This window comes from Cucurbita moschata, unplaced genomic scaffold, assembly GCF_002738365.1.
Source record: "Cucurbita moschata cultivar Rifu unplaced genomic scaffold, Cmos_1.0 Cmo_Scf00043, whole genome shotgun sequence".
NCBI classification, from domain to species: Eukaryota; Viridiplantae; Streptophyta; class Magnoliopsida; order Cucurbitales; family Cucurbitaceae; genus Cucurbita; species Cucurbita moschata.
In genome coordinates this window covers 400,938-425,369 of record NW_019268559.1, presented here as the reverse complement: position 1 = coordinate 425,369, position 24,432 = coordinate 400,938, and the positions used below count along the sequence as shown (strand labels likewise).

The 24,432-nt window shown below is 38.0% G+C and overlaps 3 protein-coding genes across 4 annotated transcripts in view; 2 read left to right on the top strand and 1 right to left on the bottom strand.

The window, feature by feature from the left end:
- LOC111433759 (FACT complex subunit SPT16-like) overlaps positions 1-4,209 on the top strand; it is a 5,832-nt gene extending 1,623 nt beyond the window's left edge. The window contains exon 2 of the mRNA XM_023070951.1: positions 605-4,209. Coding sequence (XP_022926719.1) covers positions 626-3,847 — 3,222 coding nt within the window. The 5' untranslated portion in view covers positions 605-625 and the 3' untranslated portion in view covers positions 3,848-4,209. The remainder of the gene's footprint in view (positions 1-604) is intronic.
- Positions 4,210-5,276: 1,067 nt separating this feature from the next.
- Positions 5,277-9,025, top strand: LOC111433763 (BTB/POZ domain-containing protein At1g30440-like). The gene is made up of 5 exons (XM_023070961.1): positions 5,277-6,069; positions 6,187-6,252; positions 6,677-6,746; positions 6,938-8,170; positions 8,365-9,025. Exons 2-5 carry the CDS (start codon positions 6,194-6,196, stop codon positions 8,917-8,919), a joined length of 1,917 nt encoding a protein of 638 aa, XP_022926729.1. The 5' UTR covers positions 5,277-6,069; positions 6,187-6,193; the 3' UTR covers positions 8,920-9,025.
- A 41-nt stretch (positions 9,026-9,066) lies between these two features.
- LOC111433758 (187-kDa microtubule-associated protein AIR9) lies at positions 9,067-24,323 on the bottom strand. Of its 2 annotated transcripts, none has more exons than XM_023070949.1 (38): positions 24,150-24,323; positions 22,732-23,968; positions 22,234-22,305; positions 21,662-21,727; positions 21,400-21,471; positions 21,219-21,284; positions 21,043-21,105; positions 20,857-20,922; positions 20,495-20,594; positions 20,210-20,311; positions 19,670-19,899; positions 19,456-19,570; positions 18,734-18,854; positions 17,609-17,784; positions 17,269-17,404; positions 16,902-17,002; positions 16,759-16,806; positions 16,130-16,314; positions 15,926-16,043; positions 15,410-15,537; positions 14,901-15,069; positions 14,393-14,511; positions 13,984-14,152; positions 13,632-13,716; positions 13,485-13,558; positions 13,287-13,406; positions 12,762-12,957; positions 12,557-12,678; positions 12,260-12,467; positions 11,808-11,881; positions 11,564-11,702; positions 11,087-11,268; positions 10,851-11,006; positions 10,468-10,599; positions 10,107-10,165; positions 9,901-9,933; positions 9,676-9,807; positions 9,067-9,558 (listed from the first exon to the last, which is right to left on the bottom strand). In XM_023070949.1, exons 2-38 carry the CDS (start codon positions 23,638-23,640, stop codon positions 9,382-9,384), a joined length of 5,220 nt encoding a protein of 1,739 aa, XP_022926717.1. In that variant the 5' UTR covers positions 23,641-23,968; positions 24,150-24,323; the 3' UTR covers positions 9,067-9,381. The 2 variants fall into 2 exon arrangements, with proteins under 2 accessions (XP_022926717.1, XP_022926718.1); XM_023070950.1 differs by having other exon boundaries at positions 22,732-23,906.
- Between the last annotated feature and the right edge of the window lie 109 nt (positions 24,324-24,432).

The following is a 24,432-nucleotide window of genomic DNA, read 5'->3' as shown; positions in this document are numbered from 1 at the left end:
CCCCCCCCCACCCCCATCATGGGTTATTTATCAATGTCTCCATTTATGCATAGGATAATTGTGTTAGACCATCGATTGCGAAAATGTAATGTGTGCAGATTGTGAGTACTCTGCACCAATTTTTAATAATTGTTTGTTCAACTATGGAATAATTGTTTGATTCTTCTCAAGGAGAGGCTATGAAGACCACGATAATTTTTACTTTTACTTAAAAATTTGTGCGAGGATTTGTGATCATGAGATGGATATTAGAAGTGATGCTTTGGATCAAGGAAATAATTTGTGATCAAGGAGTTTGCACTTTAGCCCAATCTCTTTTTCTCGTCAGTTGCACATTCTGAATTTTGTTGTGTTTCCTGACACTGTAGATCTAGCTCAGTTTGAAATATAAACTTACATTGTAAACATTCTATGCTTACTTCTCTAGTTAAAGTGTAATCACTGCTCGTTATGCCTTAAAAAACGAAGGTGTATCCCTAAATATTAATCCAACATTATCTGAGCTTTATTTATTCTTTATTTTTTATGATTTTCTTTGTGAACTCCCTAAACAATAATTTCGTTTTTGACTTATTCAACTGGGTTGGGGTCTTTTGGTCAACAGTGTTGTGGCTGCATAATCTCTATGGCTGATCGTAGAAATGGTAATAGCCAACCTTCCAATGGGAAGACTAGTGGGGCAGGGAATACATATACTATCGATCTTGTTAACTTCAGCACAAGACTGAAAGCTATATATGCTCATTGGGGTGAACACAAATCTGATATGTGGAGCTCTTCAGATGTACTAGCTATTGGGACACCTCCAACATCTGACGATCTGCGGTACCTTAAGTCTTCAGCGCTGCATATCTGGTTGTTCGGTTATGAGTTCCCAGAGACTATAATTGTGTTCACCAAGAAACAAATCCATTTTCTGTGTAGCCAAAAGAAGGTCTCTCTACTTGATGTTGTAAAAAAGTCTACCTTAGATGCTGTTGGTGCAGATGTTGTTATGCATGTGAAAGCAAAGAATGATGATGGTTCTTCCTTAATGGATGCTATATTTCGTGCCATTCGAGCTCAGTCAAAGGCAGATGGGCTGGAGAACCCAGTAGTTGGATACATAGCTAGAGAAGCCCCTGAAGGGAACCTTTTAGAGACATGGTCTGGGAAGCTAAAAGGTGCCAACTTTGAATTGGGTGACATAACTAATGGGTTATCTGACTTATTTGCCTGCAAAGATGATAATGAAATCATGAACATCAAGAAAGCTGCATTTTTAACCGTCAATGTGATGAATAAAGTTGTGGTCCCAAAGCTGGAAAATGTGATTGATGAGGAGAAGAAAATTACCCATTCAGCATTGATGGACGAGACTGAGAAAGCCATACTGGAACCCTCAAAAGCTGGTGTGAAGTTAAAGACTGAAAATGTTGACATATGTTACCCTCCAATATTTCAAAGTGGAGGGGAGTTTGATCTCAGGCCTAGTGCTGCTAGCAATGATGAGTTACTTCATTATGATCCTGCAAGTGTGATCATATGTGCTGTCGGGTCCCGATACAAGAGCTATTGCTCTAATGTTGCAAGAACTTTCTTGATTGATGCTAATGCACTGGAAAGCAAGGCTTATAAGGTCCTTTTAAAAGCCCAAGAAGTGGCCATCAGTATGTTGAGGCCTGGAAATAAGGTGAATGCTGCATATGTAGCTGCTCTTTCCGTTGTCGAGAAAGAAGCTCCAGAGTTGGTTCCCAATCTTACTAAATCAGCTGGGACAGGCATTGGTCTTGAGTTTCGTGAGTCTGGGTTGAATCTTAATTCCAAAAATGACCGCATAGTGAAGAGCGGCATGGTGTTTAATGTTTCACTTGGTTTTCAGAACTTAAAGTTAACAGAGAAATCGCAGAGCTCTGCTGGTAAAACAAAGAACCAAAACTTTTCATTATTGATTGCTGATACAGTTATTGTAGGCAAAGAGAAGACAGAAGTTTTGACTGCTCCAAGCTCTAAAAGTATCAAAGACGTTGCATATTCATTTAATGAGGATGAGGAGGAAGAAGAAAAACCCAAGGTAAAAACTGAAGGTAATGGAAAGGAGGCAGTGGTCTCAAAGACGACTTTAAGGTCAGATAATCATGAGATCTCGAAGGAGGAGCTCCGAAGGCAACATCAGGCTGAACTTGCTCGTCAGAAGAATGAAGAAACTGCTAGGAGACTAGCTGGTGTTGGAAATGGAGCTGGAGACAATCGTTCTTCAATGAGAACTGCAGCAGACTTGGTTGCTTATAAGAATGTAAATGATCTGCCTCCCCAGAGAGATCTGATGATTCACATTGACCAGAAGAATGAAACTGTACTTTTGCCTATTTATGGTAGCATGGTTCCTTTCCATGTTGCTACTATAAGGACTGTCTCCAGCCAACAGGACACCAACCGCAGTTGTTATATTAGAATAATTTTCAATGTTCCTGGGACTCCTTTCAGTCCTCACGATGCAAGTTCATTGAAATTCCAGGGTTCTATATACTTGAAGGAGGTTTCGTTCCGCTCCAAAGACCCGAGACACATCAGTGAAGTAGTACAGCTAATTAAAACATTACGGAGACAGGTTGTTGCTAGGGAGTCTGAGAGAGCAGAAAGGGCAACATTGGTTACACAGGAGAAGCTCCAGTTAGCTGGTAATCGATTCAAGCCAATTAGGTTGCCTGAGCTTTGGATTCGCCCCCCTTTTGGTGGACGTGGGAGGAAGTTGCCTGGGACTCTGGAAGCACATTTGAATGGATTTCGTTATGCTACCACTAGATCAGAGGAACGGGTGGACATTATGTTTGGTAATGTCAAGCATGCATTTTTCCAGCCAGCAGAGAATGAAATGATCACTCTACTTCACTTTCATCTTCACAACCATATAATGGTGGGGAATAAGAAAACCAAAGATGTACAGTTCTATGTCGAGGTGATGGATGTTGTTCAGACCATAGGAGGTGGAAAGAGATCAGCCTACGATCCAGATGAGATAGAGGAAGAGCAAAGGGAGAGAGACAGAAAGAATAAAATAAACATGGACTTTCAGAGCTTTGTAAACCGTGTCAATGATCTTTGGGGCCAGCCCCAATTCAGTGGTCTTGATCTTGAGTTTGATCAGCCTCTGAGAGAGCTTGGATTTCATGGAGTTCCTTATAAATCTTCTGCATTTATTGTCCCAACCTCTACCTGCTTGGTTGAACTTATAGAAACACCTTTCCTTGTAGTCACACTTGGTGAAATTGAAATAGTAAATCTGGAGAGAGTTGGCTTTGGACAGAAGAATTTTGACATGACTATTGTGTTTAAAGACTTCAAGCGAGATGTTCTTCGGATCGACTCTATCCCTTCCACGTCACTGGATGGTATCAAGGAATGGCTTGACACAACAGACATCAAATACTATGAAAGCAAGCTCAATTTGAATTGGCGACAAATCCTAAAGACAATAACCGATGATCCACAGAGCTTCATTGATGATGGTGGATGGGAATTCTTGAATTTGGAAGCTACTGACTCTGAAACTGATAACTCTGGGGAATCAGACAAGGGGTATGAGCCATCAGATGTTGAGCCTGAATCTGACTCGGAAGAGGATGATTCCGACAGTGCATCATTAGTTGAGTCAGAGGATGAGGAAGAAGAAGATTCTGACGGCGATTCGGAGGAGGAGAAAGGGAAGACATGGGAAGAGTTGGAGAGGGAAGCAAGCAATGCTGACAGGGAAAAGGGAGATGAGTCAGACAGTGAAGAAGAGAGGAAGAGAAGAAAGATGAAAACTTATGGTAAGTTTCGAGCTGGTCCTAGTGGCAATGTCCCCAAGCGGCCGAAGATCAGATGAGTTCCGTAGGACACCATTGTTTTATTTTAATATTACGTGCTTTTTGTGGATTAGATTTAGATCTAGTTCTTTAGCAAGTTCTGCCTTCTGCAATTCAGTTGTCCTGACGTTGGTTGCAATATAATCCTTTAGCTGTTGGGTAAAAAGTTTTATGATGATTTGGTAGTATGTTTTATGAATAACACTGTTTGTAAATGTTTAGCATCGGTTTAGATGGAAGTCGTCCGCTTTCGACAGATTGACAAGAAGCTGATGTGCAATCTGGTATCTGTGCCTTTCCTCTTGATAGTACTACTGTTCAATGTAAAAATGGCTTTTATTTTTGGTAATATACAGCATACTTCTCCGAGGATCGATCTTTTGATCTAGTTTGCCTCTTTTCATCTGCCTTGCTCTTTTTAGACTTTCCCTTTGTTACAGAACGGTGTTCTAGAGTGTCATTCCTCCTGTAATTGTGAACTATTCCAGCATTCCTTTCTGATTCCTGTTTTTGTAAGCAACTAAATATCATCAACATTTAGTTGCTTAGTTTGGATAAACAGGGCACAGTGTGATGAGAAAGAGAAGTTGGGATTTCTGACAGAGTAGGGGGCAAAAAGGATCGTTGGGAAGTCCATTTTGTCCCCCTAAACGCAACGCTATGAGACAAAGGAGGCATGGCCACTGGCTTGTTTCAACTTTACCACTTTTTCTTTCTTGGGCACTGACACTGCCATTGGCATTGCCACTGGCACGCCTATTTCACACTCCCACGTCACATTCATCATCATCATTATTATTATTATCTCGGGCTTAGGATTAGGTGTCCTTCAGATATTATATTATGTTTATGACATTGGAATTCCTCCCACATCACATTCATCATTATTATCTTTCCCACATCCCACCTCCCACCTCCCACCTCCATGTTTCCAATATTATCAACATTTTTTTAAATAGAAACAGTGACCTTTCATTCATTTTTTTCTTTTTGGGGACTCTCAGGCTTTTGTTTCCTGAATTTAAACTATATTACTGTAGAGTTGTAGTCATTCAACTATGACTTTAATCCAAATAACCCTACCAACCTTGGAACCGAATAATTTTTTTATTTTATAGGAAAGAAGAAAAAACAATAATTTTGGAATTGGAAAGAAATTGAGAAGACGTTTTGAATAAGGAGAGTGGTAAGCTTAATTGTATAGTGGTAATAAAAATGGGGCATTTATTATTGTGTTAAATGCTCATATATTATTGTCTTCCTTGTCCAATCAATATTGGGTGAAAAACGTCTGGGTCAATCCAAGAGATCACGGACCCACTCCACATGGCCTAGCTGGACAAGACGGATAGGTGTTACTTCAAAGCTTCTAAAATTGTCAGTAAACTGAGGAATTGTTGTTCATTTAATCCAGAGATTATGAGGTGGGTCAACTGCGTTACTGTTGGAGGTCATCTTTTAACGATGATGCTCACGCAAATTACTAGAAAGTAAGAGTGCGTTTCAAGGCAAACGACCCCACATGGCCTTCTCAATATCGCTCTCTCCCTCTCGGACACCTCCCATTTATTGTCTCGCTTTGGGGTTTTCAATTTCAATTCTCTCATGCCCCGCAGCTTCAGCCTGCCTTTATGGCCAACGGGTCTTCTCTGGACATTGCTTTCAGCGTTACGCTTGACGTTCCAAGTGATTCCTTCGTGCCCTTTTCTTTAATCGCTTCCATGAGTGGTTTCCGGTTTTGGTCCCTTCTGCCCCGTTGGCCTTTGGATTTTGGAATCTTCTAGGTGAGTTTGAGCGGCTGCAAAAAAAAAAAAAAGAAGACACCCCGGATTCCTTCTTCTTTCAACAGCTGTGCTTCGTGTTGTTGGGTCAAAACCTGTAGGGGTTGAACTAATTTCGGTGTCCTGATTTGTTTCATTTCGTTTTCTTTCTTCTGGGTTTTCTTCGTGGTGTTGTATTTTGGTGAAGTGGGTGACTTGATTATCCGTTTAAATGAATTAAGAGCTCAATTTCTAAAGGGATTTGCCCATTTCTTCTCTGCATTAATAGATTGTTATCGTTTCTGGAAAGTTAGTGAGTTGTTTCTGTAAGAGAAACTAGTCAACCAACTACATTGTCGCTGGTTTTGGAAACTTGAGCTTGAGTTGCTAGGGTTCTCTGCTGATTTCGGTCTTGAACGAAAGTTTTTCTGAGGGATTGCTTCAGTTTCTGCTTGCACAAGCTTTTTACAGAGAGCGCCAAGGTATGAGGGGGCTTTAAATGGCCTCATTTCAGGAAGTTCTGTGTGAATTCTGATATATGCTTGATGGGTGCCTTTTTGAAGCCCTTGCATTGAAGTTATTTTTTCTACTTTTTTCAGTGGGAAGATGGCTTGCGTTAAGCTAGGATCCAAAAACGATGCATTCCAAAGGCAAGGACAGGCCTGGTATGGACCCTGAACTGTTAAGCTTTAACTATTTCTTTCCTGCAACAGATATCTGTTCTGTAACTTCAAGATAGCTTGAGGTTTAGCCCACTAGTATTACAAACTTCATGACGGTAACTTCTTTGATGTTCTTGCAATTAACTGTGATTAGAAAACCCAACGTGCTTTAGGCTGCCATGGTTTCTAAATGCTCTCTCAGTACCCAAATGCCATGGTTTCTATTGACAAAATTATCTCATAGGAACTTTGTGCTGGGATTTCTTCTTTCATTGTTCTCAGCTAAGATGGGAACTTTTAGATCAAGTAATGTAGGCATGTTTTAAAGTTAGTTCTTCATCTACATTGAAAATATGGAACTCGTCGGAAGAGAATGAATAAGGGGAAGCCTTCCTACTTGATTTATGCATTTTGTTAATGGTTGCAGGTTCTGCACTAGTGGACTGCCTAGTGATATCATTGTTGAAGTTGGAGAGATGTCCTTCCATCTACACAAGGTAATCTATGTATTCGCTTTGATTCCAGTCCGCGTTGCGTGTGCTTAAGGAAACAAACCCCAGGTTAAATTTGATTCAGCGTTCAAAAGTTTCCTTTCTCCTTTATTTTTCTGATGTAGCCTTGAGTATTACAACAGTGCATTTAGTTATATGCTTCATTTACCTAAATCTTTTACCTTTCATGGCTGCAGTTCCCTCTGCTATCGAGAAGCGGGGTAATGGAAAGAATGATAGCTGAAGCAGCTGAAAAACAGGAGGAAGGAGGTGTAATAACTATTCCTAACGTTCCTGGGGGTGCCAAAACATTTGAACTGGTTGCCAAGTTCTGCTACGGGGTCAAAATTGAATGTACACCCTCAAATGTTGTCTACCTCCGCTGTGCAGCTGAGCGTCTAGAAATGACTGAGGAGTATGGGGAGGGTAATCTCATTTCTCAGACTGAGGCCTTTCTGAATCAAGTGGTCCTCAAAAGCTGGAAGGACTCTCTGACGGCGCTACAGACATGTGATGATGATATACTTCCCCATGCAGATGAACTCCATATCACTAAAAGATGTATCGAGTCACTTGCTGTTAAGGCATGCACTGACCCAAGTTTATTTGGGTGGCCAATTACAGAGCATGGAGGACCTATGCAAAGTCCTGGTGGCAGTGTTTTGTGGAATGGCATAAGTACGGGAGCTAGGCTGAAACATTCAAGTCTGGATTGGTGGTATGAGGACGCTGCAACCTTAAGCTTGCCTCTTTACAAGAGGTTAATTTCAGCTTTGGAATCACGCGGAATCAGACCGGAAATTATTGCAGGGTCTGTAACTTCCTATGCGAAAAGGTATATTCCTGGTCTAAATCGGCGTCAAAGTTCTAGCGAATCTAGTAGTCGACTCGTGCCAGTGGCTTTGGGGACACCGTCCTCAGAAGACGGACAAAAACTTTTACTAGAAGAGATTGATAGGATGCTTCCAATGCAGAAGAACCTAGTTCCGACCAAGTTGCTTTTTGGGCTATTGCGTACATCCATGATTCTTCGGGTCAATCCTTCTTGCATCTGTACTTTAGAGAAAAGGGTGGGTATGCAACTTGATCAAGCCACTGTAGAAGATCTTTTGATGCCCAATTTCACTAACTCCATGGATACACTTTACAATGTTGACTGTGTCCAAAGGATTCTTGAGCACTTCCTAGCAATGGAGCAGGTCAATCATGGGGGCGCCTCACCATGTTCTATTGATGATGAACAGCTGATAGGGTCGCCCTCTATGCCACCAATTACCATGGTCGCAAAGCTGATAGATGGATACCTTGCCGAAGTAGCTCCTGATGTCAATTTGAAGCTTCCCAAGTTTCAATCCCTTGCCGGTGCAGTTCCTGATTACGCTAGACCTTTGGATGATGGCCTTTATCGTGCTATAGATATATATCTTAAGGTATGGTTTATATTACATGTTACTTTACATTGCAAGTCGTTTTGATGTCTAATTTGGCTGGCTGCATCATCTGGCCATCAAATATGTCATGTATTCTGCCTTTCTGTCTGGATCAAATATGTCATGTAACCAAGTAACAGTCACGGGGCTCGATTACGTTTGCTAATTGTTCGTAATGCTGTTAATCTCTGCAGTCACACCCATGGTTAGGAGAATCCGACCGAGAACAACTATGTCGACTGATGGACTGCCAGAAGCTTTCTTTAGAAGCCTGTACACATGCTGCACAGAATGAAAGACTACCCCTTAGAATCATTGTTCAAGTGCTCTTTTTTGAGCAGCTTCAGCTTAGAACCTCAATTGCTGGCTGTTTTCTGGTGTCAGACAATCTTGATGGATCCAGACAGTTGAGAAGTGGGATTGTTGGATCTAATGAAGGAGGTTGGGGAACAGCTGTTAGAGAGAATCAAGTTTTGAAGGTTGGGATGGATAGCATGAGGATGAGAGTGTCCGAGCTTGAGAAGGAATGCTCAAACATGCGACAGGAGATTGAGAAACTAGGCCGACCAAAGGGTTCGAGTGCGTGGGGAAATGTATCGAAGAAATTTGGATTCAAGCTGAAGTCTCAAATGTGCAGTGCTCAAGAGGGTTCAGTCAGTAACCAATATAATGGGAACAAAAAAACAGAGAAGTTGAAGAACAGCCAAGGAAAGAACAAGAAGAGAAGTCCTGCAATTTCAAATGAGTAGAAAAAGTCTTTATTTGTTCCCCAATGTCTTTATTGCTAGTGGTGTTGCTGCTTGTTGTTCCAAAAGAAGAATACAAAAGACACAAGAGACAACCATTGCTTGCCCATTTCTTACATTTGTTGCAAAGCACCATGAAAAATGCATCTCTTAATCCAAAAACAATTGTTGTCTTGAAATTGAATAAAGCAGAGTCCAGACATCTTGAGATATACAAGAGAGGCAGGAGGGGAGAATACAACAGACATCTTGAGATATACAAGAGAACACAAACGATATACATTTGAATCTGGACAACCAACCCAGTGACCACTGCTCTAAACAACAATGAGCATGATGAAGCTTTATATGTTATGAACTAATTAAATTGTGGAAGAAAACATTAAGATGAATGACTCGGTTTGATAAGAATTGGCTATATTTTCTTCTTTGTTTCTGGCCTTTTTAGTACAGCAACGCAGCATTTCATGCATCTATTTTGAGGAGAGTGTTAAGAGATGTACTGTTGAATCTTTGAGCAAAGCCTCTGATCACTAGGACGATAACATCTCGGAGGTGTCGGGAATGCACTATCAAGTCAACCTCATTTTCACTGTCGACTACGATTCTAAGCCGATGTTGACCACTTCTAAAAAGTTCAACCTGTTAAATCATTGGGCACATCAGAAAATATTACAGATAGTCTAAATTTTCTTTTGCAACCATTGAGATGTCAAATCATTGGGCTCAAGAACGTTTATTATAGCTAGAGACGCTTACATGAAATGGAGGCGCATAAGTTCCACGAATTTCAGTGGTCGGAAAAGATGTCTTTGAACCTGGCTTTACGACCTTCACTCTTTTCTTGTTGATTTCCAGAATTCTTCTCTCGAAGCTTCCAACAATAGAAATCTGGGAGGATATCATAAAATGGTTAGTTCGTTTTCCATCTATATACCAAAAAACGATCCACGATATAAATGTGGTACGAAAAAGCGGGCGCACCTTCTTCTGAGCACGATCCTTGTCGTACAATACCTGTTTCAAAAGTGTTGAGCAACAAATCGAAGGAAAAACGAGTTAAAACAATAAGACAGAGAGGCAAAAGGCAAGTCCAGCATTATTCCTTTGATGAGCAACAACGGCTTACCGCAGATTGTTAACGTAACAAAAAATGAAAATTAAATACGTAAAAGATTTTGAGTTCGTACCTCGAACTTTACAGAACCAAGATCAAGCTTTTGCTTCACTTCCTTAACAACATCAGGCTCTGAGAAAATACACTTCAATCAAGTTCTTTCACAGGGGAGGAAGAGTAGGAATATCATTTGAATGATATAACAGATGGCTTTGGATATCATTTCAAGAGTTCAGTGAGATAAATCAAAACCATCAAAGACGAATGTCTTCAACAAGTTAATATCTATGCTGCACTGAGCGATATCATATTTGGGAATACACACCCCTTTGCAGTTCTTGAGGATGAAAAGTTTCATTTCCTAACAAGCTTTTGGTATCCTATACTATTTAATCAAGTACAAGAGCTTAGAATGGGATGAGATTTTGTCTTACCAACAGCAATTGACTCGGTAGACGCTGAGACAGGTTCACCCTCAATACCGTCTTCTCTCACAGGAGTATAAATGGCAACCAACCTATAGCCCACGTCATCAACATTAGCTTCGTACATCCTGCCCGTCTCTCCTGGAGTTTCACGAGATCAGACAATTCAAAATCACAATAGTAGTCCATGTAAGCACCTCATGTTGTTAATACATAGGGAACCATATAGAGTGTTACGAATATATCGAAAAGATCAATTTTTTCCCCTAATCTATCATATAAAGCTCATGATGCTGCAGCTTACTCATTATGCTCTTATTCAATGTGACAGGAATTAATATTGTTGTTTATACAAAATACAGGCAAATATCATTCAAAAGAATGTATAATACCTGGTATGGAGATAAGATCAGGGCTCCCAACCATGGACCTAAGCCACTGAATTCTACTCTTTCCTTCTTTTCCTCCACTGTAAACGCCACGAACAGCATATAAATTGGTATGAAAACCTCTGCCCTCTATCTCCAGCTTATCGATCTTAGGAACTCCTGTACCGAAAAAAGATTTAAAAAATAGAAGGCAGTGAAAGTAGTAGTAAGGAAATTTTTTAAGATTTAAAAAATATGACCTGGCAACACTGGTGAAGTCTCAGCATAGGTCGGCTCAGTTGATCTTCCGAACGAATCAATCACAATGCACTCACATCTCAAACAATGACCAATGTCCTCGAGACGGACTTTGTAAGAACAAGAACGCTGTGTAGGTAAGAGCTCAAAAGACTCGGTATCTCCTGCTTCAGCTGAAATGAACCTGTTTATGTGGCATTCAGAATAAAGTCTCAAAGTAATGAACCATTGCATGTTGAACGCCAAAATTTTTATGCAACTGATATGCTAGAACGTGAAACATCGTGCACTAAATTTGGTAGATTCATAATCCTATTCATCAGAACGTATACCCATACTCCGATGGATGGAATGACAGTAAACAGACATTCGGTTTTGATGAACCAATGGTAAAAAAGACAAATATTTTAGCAACCAAAGAAGTCATTTACAAGAATTTAAGAAGCACATAAGCACAGTATGAATGTATGATACAATACCATTGGTATAACACTTCTTTTATGTACTTATTCCAGACACATTGCTGATGGTCACTCTTCGGGATCACTTCGACTGCAGTGAGGACTTCACCTTCAATTGCCTTTCCAGTGAGAGCAAGCATTTCCACTTTAGGAAGCTCTATAGATCAACAATAAGTGAAAGTTTAAAAATAAAACATGAAAAGCTTCATATAAGAAAAATAATTAGAAATAAAAGTTCCCAGCAGATTGAAAAAATTATTACCAGGGAGAATAATGTCTGTTGGATCAGACAACACGAGTTCTCCAACAACAGAATCTGAACGAACTGGTGTGTATCTGTAGGATATTTGTTACAAAAGTGAGCTAGTTAGAGCATCTTATCTGATGGCTTGGCAGCCGAGAGAACTTCGTAACAAGTCGATGTAAAAATATACCACATGATTCGACTTACAAGAACAACTGAACTGAAAATTCTACCTTTCTTCGAATATATTATATTGTTCAAACTTTCGATTGATTTAATTGAAGAATCATACGAAACAAGAAAACAGATGCACATGTCAAAAGATATTAACAAGGAGTCTCCATTGAAATTCTTGCTGTTGGCTTCTTAGTTTCGGATTTGCCTTTTGGTGGCTGCTTAAAAAAAGAAAACGACCACGTGCAGGAAAACAATTGGACATTACATTTAGAGAGAACAAAAGGTATAATTACCCAAATAACAGACGGCAATTATAATCAGCTTCAGTGACTTCATAGGTCCTAGAGGTGGCCCCTTTAATGAGAATGATTGTGCCATCATTTGTCTCCTGATACCAACTAAAAAGGCTTGATCCCTCATGACCACCAAAATATTTGCCTTCCCCAGAATAAATACCAAAAGACAATTCTTTGACACAAACCCCAGAAACCACTGGTAAGGCTGCCACAGGATTTAATATCAATTAGTTAACAAATTAAAATCCCACATGTTACTGTGAAGGATTCAAAGATTTATAGCCATAACCGTACCTGGGGTTACAGGTGAACTTGAAATTGCAACTAATGGCTTTCCACATTTGCCATCAACACGTTCGGGAAGCCAATACAAGGACAAATATGTCCCCACGTCATCAAGAGACAGAGCATACGTTCTGGTACAGTACGTATACCATTCAATCCATTTATTTATGTAGTGCACTTAGTTTAATGAATTGAAAATCAAAACCAGCCTTACAGCGTTCTATCACATATGGGGGCATCTTCACAAGAATTCGACAAGTCCCGTAGTTCAGATTCTTCCAGCTTATGCGTCGTCCTGTACCAGACATATTGTCCAGCACCTTCATGCCCACCGAAATACAACTTGATTGGAACTACCTCCTGGCCCTCACAGCAATCTGGTATCTCGAGTTTTAGTCCCATTGGTTCCCCTACAACATCGAAAAGGGGTTCAGTTACAAAATATATGAATCAAAATATGAATTCTAAAATTTCATACAAATCATCTAGTAAAGACAAGAAAATTTGTTTCCAATTTCCATCTATCTTATTTTCTCTCGACTTCTCGTGAGCCAACCTAAATTTGTTTCCAATTCCAAGCATAATATCATTCTCAATGCTAATTTTCTTCATTCTAATTCCAGTTCTACAAAAGTTTATATGAGATATCACCTTGGCACAAACATCATGAAGGTAAAGCAGGATTGCAAATCTTCCAAAAAGAACGAGGCAGCAATCCTAATAAATGGATATAAATTACCTGGGGCAATTGCATCGGATGTCATGCTTCTTGGGTTTCCTTTCATTCCATCATCTCGTACCGGAGTGTAAACAAGTTCAATACGGCTTCCAACATCATCCAAAGTTAAATCCAGAAACTCTGTTATATAAGAAAATTTAATGAGAATTTAAGGAAAGAAGAAAATAAAACCAATCAGATAACTCAACAAGATCTCACCATCTTTCCCGAGTTTCTCCTTCGTTCCATTATTATTAACCCTAAACCATTCATGATGGCAATCTCCTCTCGCCCTGCATTGAAAGAACAAGTAAGCAAAAGAAAAGACTTGGCATCAAGAACAAAAGTGTATTCTCAGAATCACACCCCCCACTATAAGCTGCATTAAAGCTCAAACGCTGGCCCTCTACCAGTAATCCATCAATTTCCAAAGACTGGCAAATGGGAGGACCTGCATTATGAATATCACACATACATATAAGAAGCTTCAACTAAAAAATAAACAAACACAATTATTAGTCAAACAACAAATATATCAACTTTATTTAAATTTAAATGATCCAGATAAATTAAAAACTGGCATTTAACAATCTGAGTTAGAACTTATACAACTATAACAAGCTGAACTACAAGAATTTGCCGACTGTTTGAGGAGTTAAAGTGAAACAGAGCTCCTCCTAAAATTTTCCCATGTGAAGATGAAAAGAACTATATTTACCTGGCACTATAGGTCCAATTTGTTCAGAAGTAACAATAGGACCACGAGCCCAGTCGTTTCTTACAGGCTCACAAGAAACAGAAATTAAATAGCCAATGTCATCAACTGATAGCATGTACGTAGCAGAAGTTGCACCCCTAACTTCATTCTGAGTCCCGTCACTGCTAGTCTGTACCAAAAAATATACTCTAAGAAATAGAATGGTGTGCACATTGCAACAAGTAAATAAATAAATCAAAACGAGTTTCATGGTATAAAAGACTTAAATTACTAGATTTGACTGGCTAGGTCTGTTTTTATTTTTAGCTGTTTCAAAATGACCGAATCTTGTTTGGTACTAGTCAAAGTAACCCTGAAACTTTTCGATACAAGGTTACAACAATATAGATGTTAAGGTTGAAGAAAGTACTCGAAACCACCGAAAAACTGATTCGCCCTCATCACCACCCCAGTAACTTTTGTCAACACTAAGAACCGTTCCTTCAACAACACTTCCAACAATCTGCAGAGAAAGCAATCTCGGGCTACCTGGTCATCAAAAACCAACCAATTTTTATAGCTTTCAAGAAAGTAGAAATAGACAATGAAAAGACAGAACTCATTATTTACCTGAACTACAAAGGTTGCTTGCAGCATAGGAAAAATAAATGTTTGATACCAATAAAAGACATCAACTTGTCGGATGTAGGCAATGTTGTAACCTTTGTCTCCTTGTTAGTTTTTTTTTTTGAGGTTTACTTATCTTATTGTGGATTCATTCTTACTATAAAAAAAGCTAAAAGAACAGAAGGCATATTCACATTTTAAACTATACATCATAGAGAATTATGATCAAAGTAAACATTTTTAATAAATGGACAATGCACTAGGATAACAATTGGATAACTGCTATCAAAAGCCAGCAAAAAGGAAATTACCAGGACGAATTCGCTCTTGAGCCATGCAAATTCTCGGCTCACCCACTATCCCATCATCACGGACAGGTATACATTGAAATGAAATAAATTTTCCAATTATGTCCTTGGTAAGACGATACTGAAGATGTCCGGAAACCTCAGGTATTAGAGTGCCAGAGTCATTTTCAATCTGCAGATTCATAGAACAGTCATGTCAACACTATGATAATCATCTAATACCATTCTTATCAAGCAAACTGATGATTACAATCATCAGACTACCTATCATTACGGTCTATCAGGCAAGCAATCAAATTAATAGGAGAGGACAAGGGATGGGTTTGGGGGAAGCAAGCAATTTTTATGTAATCGTGTACTTTTGCACTGATCCTAAATCAGTATTAAAATTTTACCCCGGGAACTAGCAGTAGCTTGAAAGAAATCCCTTAAGTGAGGTTTTACAATGTAACAATTAGCATTAGCAAGATGGTCTGTGAGGATCAGTACAATAAATTATTATTATTGCATACCTCATGAAGATACCATCTGTAAATACTTTTTCCTTCATGACCCCCAACATAACCATATGATGCCGTTAATATCCCGCCTTCAGTGTAATCACCAGTAATGGACAAGAAGTTTAAGCTCGGAGGAAGAGCTGCATGAAAGGAAATTAATTAGGAGATATATCTAAAATGACATTGTCCTGAAGCTGAAGAAGATACAGGTGTACTATCTTAAACTGCAATGCTTATAGGACATGTATTTGCATACATTGATTTCATTGATTATTTTATTTCATCAATCAATAAAACAGTTTCCTATAAATATATATATATATATATATATATATATATATATATATATATATATATATATGTAAATATGTATATGTCTATAAAGTTAATCCTAAAAAAATATTTACAATTTTAAAGCACATCAAGGTCATAAAATTATACTATTTGACCATATGAATTAAACCCACTCCTTGATTAATTACAATTTCAATAAATCCAAACACACACAAAAACGAAGTAAGAACTTACTATCAACTGGACCATCTGATATTGCATAACTTGGTTCCCCAGATTCACCATCTGGAGTCATTGGAGTGAATTTTGCTACAATATAGAAGCCAACAGCACCAAGAGGTATGCGAAATGCCTAGACAGACATCAAACTTGAGGGTAGAAAAGGCCAAGAAAATTGCATAAGATGAAACTGACAACTAGATCAATTAAGCCATTTACCTTAGCAATCTTGGATGTGCTCAATGCCTCAAGACCCTCAAAACTTTCCAATAGTGAAGAACTTGTTTTAAACCATTGTACTCGACTAGAGCCTTCACTTCCTCCGGTAACAGTACCAGTTACAGTAATCTTACTGTTCTCTCTTATATCTCCAACTATCTTCACGTTTGTGACCTTTGGAGGAGCTGAAAATGGGAAATAGAAATGGAAAGAGAGGAATATACCCAAGCAAATTAACATTCAACTTTATATGTTTTAAGAAAATCTCTTTATAAGTTAACATTTCCAGTATATAGGAAAGAATGGATAGTATGTATATATAAAATAACCTTATGCACTTACTTGCACAGATAATAGATAGAAACTTAAATGAATGGATGCATTTTAAAACAAAAGAAGAAAAGCATAATAGACAAAAACACAACACCTAAGAGATATGAGAACAACATGAACATAACAAGATGATATTTGATTTTTTGGCTTTTTATGAGAAACCAAACTTTCAGAGAGCAAAATGGAAAATCTATGTTGCCAAGTGCATCATTTAACGTAATTTAAAATCCTAAATTTTATGTTGAAGGACATTACTAGAAATTCATAGATCTCAAAACTGAAACTAGTCAAATTACCTGGTTTAACTACATTAGATGTCACTGACATAGATTCACCTTCTTGCCCTAAAAGACATCAAATAAGATTACCAATTATTCTCATAGCAACCAAATTTATAATATAAGACCAACTATTATAAACAAAATTGCAAGAGGCAAACCCTCCAAATTGACAGGCACGTATGCAAAGGTTAATTGCCGCCCAACATCTTCTTTATTCAAGGTATATTCACATGTACCAGAAGACACCAAAACAAATTCGCTGCAAAAAAATAAAGAAAATTTTAATAATAGGATATAAGAAAACATAGACAAATAACATTTTGAAGTAAAAGTTGTCTATTTCTTATCAAAAAAAAAAAACTATGTAATAGATCAGGTTGATAAAGTTCACAGATGCAAATCTGTAGACCTTTAGTACTTTGCTTCTATGGGAGTTTGTATCCTAGAACTTTAACTTCCTTTTTTTCATCAAATAATGAAAATTTTGTTTCTTATTATTAAAAAAAAACTGTATTTATTACTCACCCAGTGTTCCGGTTCTCATACAACCATTCAAACTTGCTTGGACCTTCTCTTCCTCCAAAGTAATCACCAACTCCCTTGATAGTAGTTCCTTCAACAACATCACCTACTATTCGAACGTTACTGACTGATGGGGGAGCTGCATCAGAGGTCATGTTTAGCTCCATTTCTAATGCTTTTTAAACAAATAAATAAACATAATAATAATAATTTACTCTAAGAGCTAAGAACTAATTAATTTTATAACATCCTTTTGAGTTGCTATTTCATTTATTTGTTCATTCCAGTAGAACTTATATAGCTAGGACTGAGAAAAAATCTATGCAGTTATTCAACCACATACCAGCTTTGATGAAATCAGTGTACTTGTATTGAGGTTCGCCTTTGGCACCTTCTACTGTAACGGGTGTGTACATGAAAACCAAACTTGAATCAATATCATCTACTGTCAAGCAATATTCCTCGTCTTCTGCTCCAACAATAACAACAGGGGGACTGTTCCATTTTCTCCTTAACCAACTGAGGATGTAAAGATAGTTTCAGAAAAAGACCATTTTTATATGTATAATAATAGCTACTGTGTGTATGTGGGGGAGGATAAGCTTAACAACCTTGCTTTTCAATGTTTTGAAAGTTAGTTGGGTAGTTTGATTATCAATATTCAGGAAGGTTTCTGTACTTTTAAGATAAAAAGATGATTTGTTTGTCATTTTATATTTAGGGGTCGGTTAAAGCTACCTCACAATAAGGTTTTGTATGTTTGTTAGGTTGAAAAGTTCTCTATAGTTATTTGAAGCTATCCTTTCAAAGCTTTTAGTCTCCCTTACAGGGTTAGCAGCCTTTACATAAATTTCTATTTCCCGTAGTGTCGAAGTGAAAGCTTTATGATTGTTTTTTTAAGTAAGCAAGCTTGCTATGATCACTCAGGCTAAAGCTTTTTCAAATGTGGCTAAACCGTTCCTTCGAAGGTTCAAAGGTTTTTTGACCTTCTTGGAGGAAAAGATTTCTATGGCTTTGTGCCTATGATCCATAATTATGGTTTTCGTTTTGGGTTTGATAGATCTTATATTTTACCATTTTGCTTCTTTATATATACTCCTGAGGTATACATAACCTTGCTCACACACTTTCACAATCTCCTTCTCAAGAAATAAGAGAATAAGCTCAACTTTTGTATTTGAACAAGAACAAAAAATGAAGTTAATAGAACTGTTCTCTGGCTGCGACTAATACCTATCCCATAAAAACCCACAACAACTTGTTCACTGATGATGACAAAAAAAATTAAACTTTTCATTGAAGAAATGAAAAGAGATTAATGCTCAAAAGATTCACTCTAATTATAATTTTGTAATTTAACCTAGAACAATTAACATATGGACTGGCCATTGAAAATTTTGAAGGCTTCCATTTTCATCATGATGACAACAGCCTATTAGAATACACAACCGTTTCAATTAAATCTTACCTAGCAACACTTTTCCCAGGAGATCCTCCACACCATGCCACGACAGCTGAGCCTTTGATAATATTACCCTCCACAAGCTCCCCATGCACTTCAAGGTTTACAACCTTCGGAATTTTGCTTCCTTAAAATAAATTTTTTTTTAAAAATGATTGGATAATGTCACTACATAAGCAGCTCATAAGTAAGTATATATATATATAGTTCAAGTAACCTGGAGAGAAATTACAAAAGAATATGGAGGAAGAGCTCATAGTTGCCACCCCAGCCCTAGCATTGTGTGCTTTTTACTTTTATGGTTCTTTATCATTAAGGTGTTGAATTGTTTAAGTAAGCATCTATCTCATTGCTTTAAATTTCCAAAGGTATTCATGGAAGAAGATTTTCATCCAACTATAATTCCAATTTTTAGGGTAAACTAATGATAAGTCTAAAATTTCTTCCATTTTAAGACAACATTAGCCCACTCCACAAATTTGTTTGGTTTTCATTAATGAGCATTGGGAAGAAAATTGTAATCGTTTCTAAGATCTCGATTTTGTATTTTCTTTCTTTTGCTTTAACTCCCTTCAGGAGTTTGTAAGCCTGGAACATTTTTTCTTTTTCATTATACCAATGAGAAGTTGTTTCTTGTTCAAAAAAAATATATACGGGACCCTAAAAACATATAGCAAGGGAGCATCCAAACTCACCCATCTGTTTCCTAACAAAACAATCATAGTTACCTGGGGCAACTGGAGACGATACAGCAAAAATGGAATTATACTTTGTATCTCCAAGGATGGGAGTGCACTCTACTTTTAACACTTTACCAATATCTTCATGCTTTGGCCAATAAACCTTCCCAAACATCAGCAGCATGACATAAGAATGATGTATGGACCTTCCGGTTAATCATAAGGATAAAACAGAAAAATAAATCCCTGCAGGGTCTTTTACCTCAGCTGTAGCATCTGGTATAGCAACAAAATTCGTAGCTATTCTCTCCCCAATAAACCATTGATATGTTAACACTAATTCTTGGTTACTTGAGTTTTCTTCTGGGTCATACGAGAAATGACAGCGACAAGTATCTTCTTCAAATGGTCGATCAACAGAAGCTTCCTTCAGCAAGTACCCAGGGGGAGAATGATCTTTCCATTTCTCAAGAAGAAAGCGAAAAGTTGAATCTGATCATTTAAGGCATACATTTTAGAAGTAGCATTAATCAACAAAGATCAAAGGACCTGCTTAGCATTAGTTTATGCCAACTCCATCCATGCAAAAAACAATCAAATAATACAATGGCGCGACTTTTTCTCTTTAGATTTACACATTTTATTTATATATAAATTAAGTAAAACTTGATGAATAGACGAACAAAGGGATTTTCTTTTTCTTTTTCTTTTTTGTTGCCTCTCTGATCTTTCAACAATATCCAGTGAACTCTGGGGGAAAAATCAGGGTGAAATAGCTTCGTAAAAGCATAATAGTAAAGACCTGCTGCAAGATCTGGACGGCAAAACTCCCAACCATCTCTAATGCATAGGCCGGTATGTGCAGGATATCGCTTAGCCAATACAACCTCCTCTCGAGAAAGATCTGTCCAAAAAATTTCAAAAATAAAAGATAAAAGCTAATAAACACTTATACAACTCAAGTTTTAGTTGAAAAATAGGAAGTCGGATCCAGAGGTCTTTAGCTGGAATGTAAACTACCGATTGAAAAGGAGAGGGCCAACAATTCCAATATAGATAGCTGAAAAATAAATTTTAATTAGGTTACCTCTATCATTAAATTTTTTTAAAGTAGGTCCAACCAACAAGATGGAAGCTGCTTCCAGATGTGTGATTTTAAGTATAGGATTCTCCTCTACACGCAAATGCTGCATCATAAAAAAATTATCTGGAGTTAGTGGACAAACGATCTTTAACATTGCCTCTATACAGAGGCTTTACAAAAAATAAAAACAATAACGAACTTTAACATGAATTCATAGAAGAGTTAATTTACAGTTTCAAGAGTTTATAAGTATGCCATTTTATCTCGCATGCAAACCTTTTGAGCCTATATGTGCATAGCAGTCTTGAGTGGTTAAATTGAGGCCACTTATATATTTATGTAAACCTATATAGATAGATACAAACCTCCAGCGCAGGTAAATGAGGAAAACCCTTGAGAGTCGAAATTCTGTTTTTGCTGGCAGCTAGTACCTGCATAAATTTTTGAAGCAACCCTTGAATTAAAAGAGAGAGAGAGAGAGAGAGAGAGAGAGAGAGAGAGAGTTCAGTATGAGCTTCTGACAAAAGAAAAACTTTTAGATGGATAAAAACCTGAAGTCGAGGCTGACTTGCCATTGAAAGTGACTTCAACTTATTTTGGGCAACGGAGAGAAACTATAGAACAATAAGATGGCAAAGAAGCATAAATAACGAAGAAAAAGAGCAAGAATGTCAGACGGCTTGCTAATGAAAACTGGGGGTGGGGAGTGTTTTTTTTCAACTTTTACCTCCAAATTTGGTAGCTGCGGAAGACTCGCTAATGAGGTTATTTGATTACCAGCCAGATAAAGTTGCTAAAACCATTAAAAAAAACAAAAAAAAACATTTAGGAAAAATAGTTAATCTGTCATGCGACAAATGTTCTTCATTTTTCATGCTAGGTAACGAAAAAAAAAACATGCAAGTTACCTGAAGAGCTTTGCAATTATCCAGAGGCTCAAATCCAGGTCCTTTAAAATCATTGAAACTCAAGTCGAGAACCTGGAAAGAAAGGGGAAAAGGAGAAACTTAACACATTAAAACTAAAACAAAAAAGTCAGTTGAAACTTTATGAGCATAGGACAATGTTGCCAAGTTTCAGAACTGCTATATTGATTAATTGTGTTTAGTTCGACACCCATAAGAAATACACCTCAAAAGAAATAAATATAGATATTAAGAAATGACAAACCTTGACTCTCTTTAGTATCTCTACTCCTTCCAAGGTTGACAACAGGTTGTCCCTCAGATAAACGAACTACGAAAAACAATATCAGTAAATCAAATCATACACTTAAAATTACCAGTGAAGCAAGCTTGAAGAAATTGGTTATAGTGATGGAAGATGAGAAGATACAATAACCGACAGTCTAGAGAGAGAGGAACAAAAATGCTCATATCTTCCCCTGAAGATACATTTATGTCGAGTCAAATAGGAACCTACTGGGTAATCGTTTTAATTACAGCTCTTCTATTCCTTTTCAGTGAAGTTATTTCTAAGGTGTAGGATAGCATGGAAAGATGTCATGATCCCTTGCACCTCCATAGAGAGAAACATATGCATGCCAACTACTCTATTGATCAAAAAGTGGGCTTCACGAAAGGGAAACGACTGAAATATACCTCAGCATTATTAATCAGTTCAACGGAAAATAAGGAAAAGACAACGAGAGCTCGACACTCTCCTGTGTCAAGAGCTATCTGCTACCATCCTTTACACGCAGTTTTTACAAATGGAGTATGTCAAGAATATGCAAGGCTTACCTCTAAATTAGGCGACAAATTCAACCCACTAGCATTGAGACTGCGGACTCTATGGCCCCTGAGATCCAACCTCTGGTGCATAACATCAAAACAAATTTAATAATGGTATTTTCACATCCATGATTGCTAACAAGCATAAACTTAGACAAAACAACAGTAACAGTCTTCAGAAAATGGATGAAACATCATACAAACAGTCATTGGTCACTAGTCAATCCTCCATGGCATGCCAAGAAAAAAGATGTCATTGTTTTTTTTTTAAACCAAAAATTAGAAGAACCAATCAAAACAGAGGGCGGTGATAGAAATGTAGAATTTTCCAAAAGAAAGCATCTGTTTGTTGTTCTGCACAAATATGCGCTGTATGGAAATTGTCTTCCAGTGCCTTAGACAATAAAATGTTTCAGGTTTTACAAATACCCTTCAAAGCCTTAGGGTTCAAGCCTTCAAGTAGAAAACTTGTTCATAAAAACTCTTATTTTTGACAAAGTTTCTTACCAAATCATCACCCGGTTTTATTTCCACCTGAGGAAGAACAACAAAACGAGAATCTCTGCTTTCAGGGGTTCTACTGGCCTTTCTTTGTCCCGATAATCTAGAATTCTTTTCAAGGGGTGTGGTGGATGAAGATGCAGATCTTGATCCACTTGAAACTGCAGGGGATCGAGCTGATGGAGAGGAAACCTTTGAGACTGTCTTTCTAGCTACACTGCTACTACTGGCGCTGCTGTCCAGGGAAGTGGAGGTGAGCCTTCTTGAGATTAAAGAAGATGAGGAGATTGATGGTGTTGACTTAATTGTAGACTTCTTAGGACCATCTTTACCGGTTTCTTTTCCAAGTGTATCAGATGGGTTCAAGGATTTCAAACTCCTGCCTGCTGATGAAATTGGGACAGATTTTCTAGTCTCAGGTACGCTACTTCGAGGTGAATTCTTGGAAACAACTGAAGACAATGAGCTTCTTTTAAGTTCTGGGAGAGAACGCCTTGTTGGTTCAGATGCTGGAGTCCTTACGGCTGCAGCCTTGCTGACATTGTTTGGCTTTCTTGAGGAAGATGCAGGAGAATTCTCCGGCAACCCTCCAGTACTTTTTCTTCGCGTCACCGGAACTGAATTTGTAACTTGAGAAGACACACTTGCAGTTGATTTAGTGAGATCAGAAGAGGAAACTAAAGCTGTTTTAGATTCAATGCTCCTTCTAAGTGAGCTAGGCTTCGTTGAATCTGCAGCAGAAGGCTTCCCAGATTTTATACTTCTTTTTGCACTTCCTGAAGAAATGACGGCAGGAACTTTTTGCGAATTGGGACACTTCACAACTATATCTTCACTCGGTATGGGAACTGGACCTGACTGAGACGTGGAATCGTCTAGTTTTGCTTCCACAGGTTGGTCTACGGAACCCTCCATTAGCGTTAAATCGAGCAAAATTCTATCAAAATGGCAGGTTGGTCAAACGTGGCAAGAGGCCATTGTTTTCTTATTATGCTCACCAGTTGAATTCGATTGAAACAAGCCAAGCTTCAATTCTTCTCAGTTCTTCAAAAAAAAAAAAAACACCAAATAACAACTAAAACTCAGCTGCACCAAGCTCACTAAAGCCGTCAAAAAAATTTCTCTACATTCCAATCCAGCAACTCATAGCGACTTTCTTCAGCTCAACGACAAGAACCACGCTGCAAAATTCAAAATTAAACACCGAGCACAGTACTCGAGAACCGAACACCACACTTGGATCCTGCACAAATGAAGTTTCAAAGCCGAAAACCGGTCAAGCAAAGTGAAAAGTAGCAACAAAATGGCTCCAGCATAGAGACAAGAAACCAACAAAGAAACAATGGAAGCTCAAAATGCAGAAGAAACAATGGAAGCTCAAAATGCAGCTCACAGAACAGAGCATAAAGTGAGAGCAAACTTACCAAAACAGACAATGGGTTAGAAATATCCGAAGCAGAAAAACAAGTCTAGGGTTTTGATTAGACGAAGAGAAAGCTTAGAAATTTTCGCAGAGTGACACCACAAAAAGCAAAAGCAGGAGAGGGAGAGGGAGAGAGAGAGATGGAGGGAGAGAGTGGAGCAACCAATAAGCCAAAAGAGGGAAGCAGCTGGCTGGGGCCACTGTCGGATTATTTGAATAAATATTTCAAAATAATTAAAAAATTGTTTTTGGAATTTGGAAACTTGTACCTCAATTCATTTTGG

Bases quoted from the DNA above. Each gene is read 5' to 3' on its own strand.
- LOC111433758 (XM_023070949.1), bottom strand. From the start codon at position 23,640: ATGGAGGGTTCCGTAGACCAACCTGTGGAAGCAAAACTAGACGATTCC. The intron at 13,407-13,484 runs GTGAGATCTTGT...CTTATATAACAG, and splicing joins GGAGAAACTCGGGAAAGATG to AGTTTCTGGATTTAACTTTG. The intron at 9,559-9,675 runs GTAAGCGTCTCT...ATGATTTAACAG, and splicing joins CTTATGCGCCTCCATTTCAT to GTTGAACTTTTTAGAAGTGG.
- LOC111433763 (XM_023070961.1), top strand. From the start codon at position 6,194: ATGGCTTGCGTTAAGCTAGGATCCAAAAACGATGCATTCCAAAGGCAA. The intron at 6,253-6,676 runs GTATGGACCCTG...TAATGGTTGCAG, and splicing joins CAAAGGCAAGGACAGGCCTG to GTTCTGCACTAGTGGACTGC. The intron at 6,747-6,937 runs GTAATCTATGTA...TCATGGCTGCAG, and splicing joins TGTCCTTCCATCTACACAAG to TTCCCTCTGCTATCGAGAAG.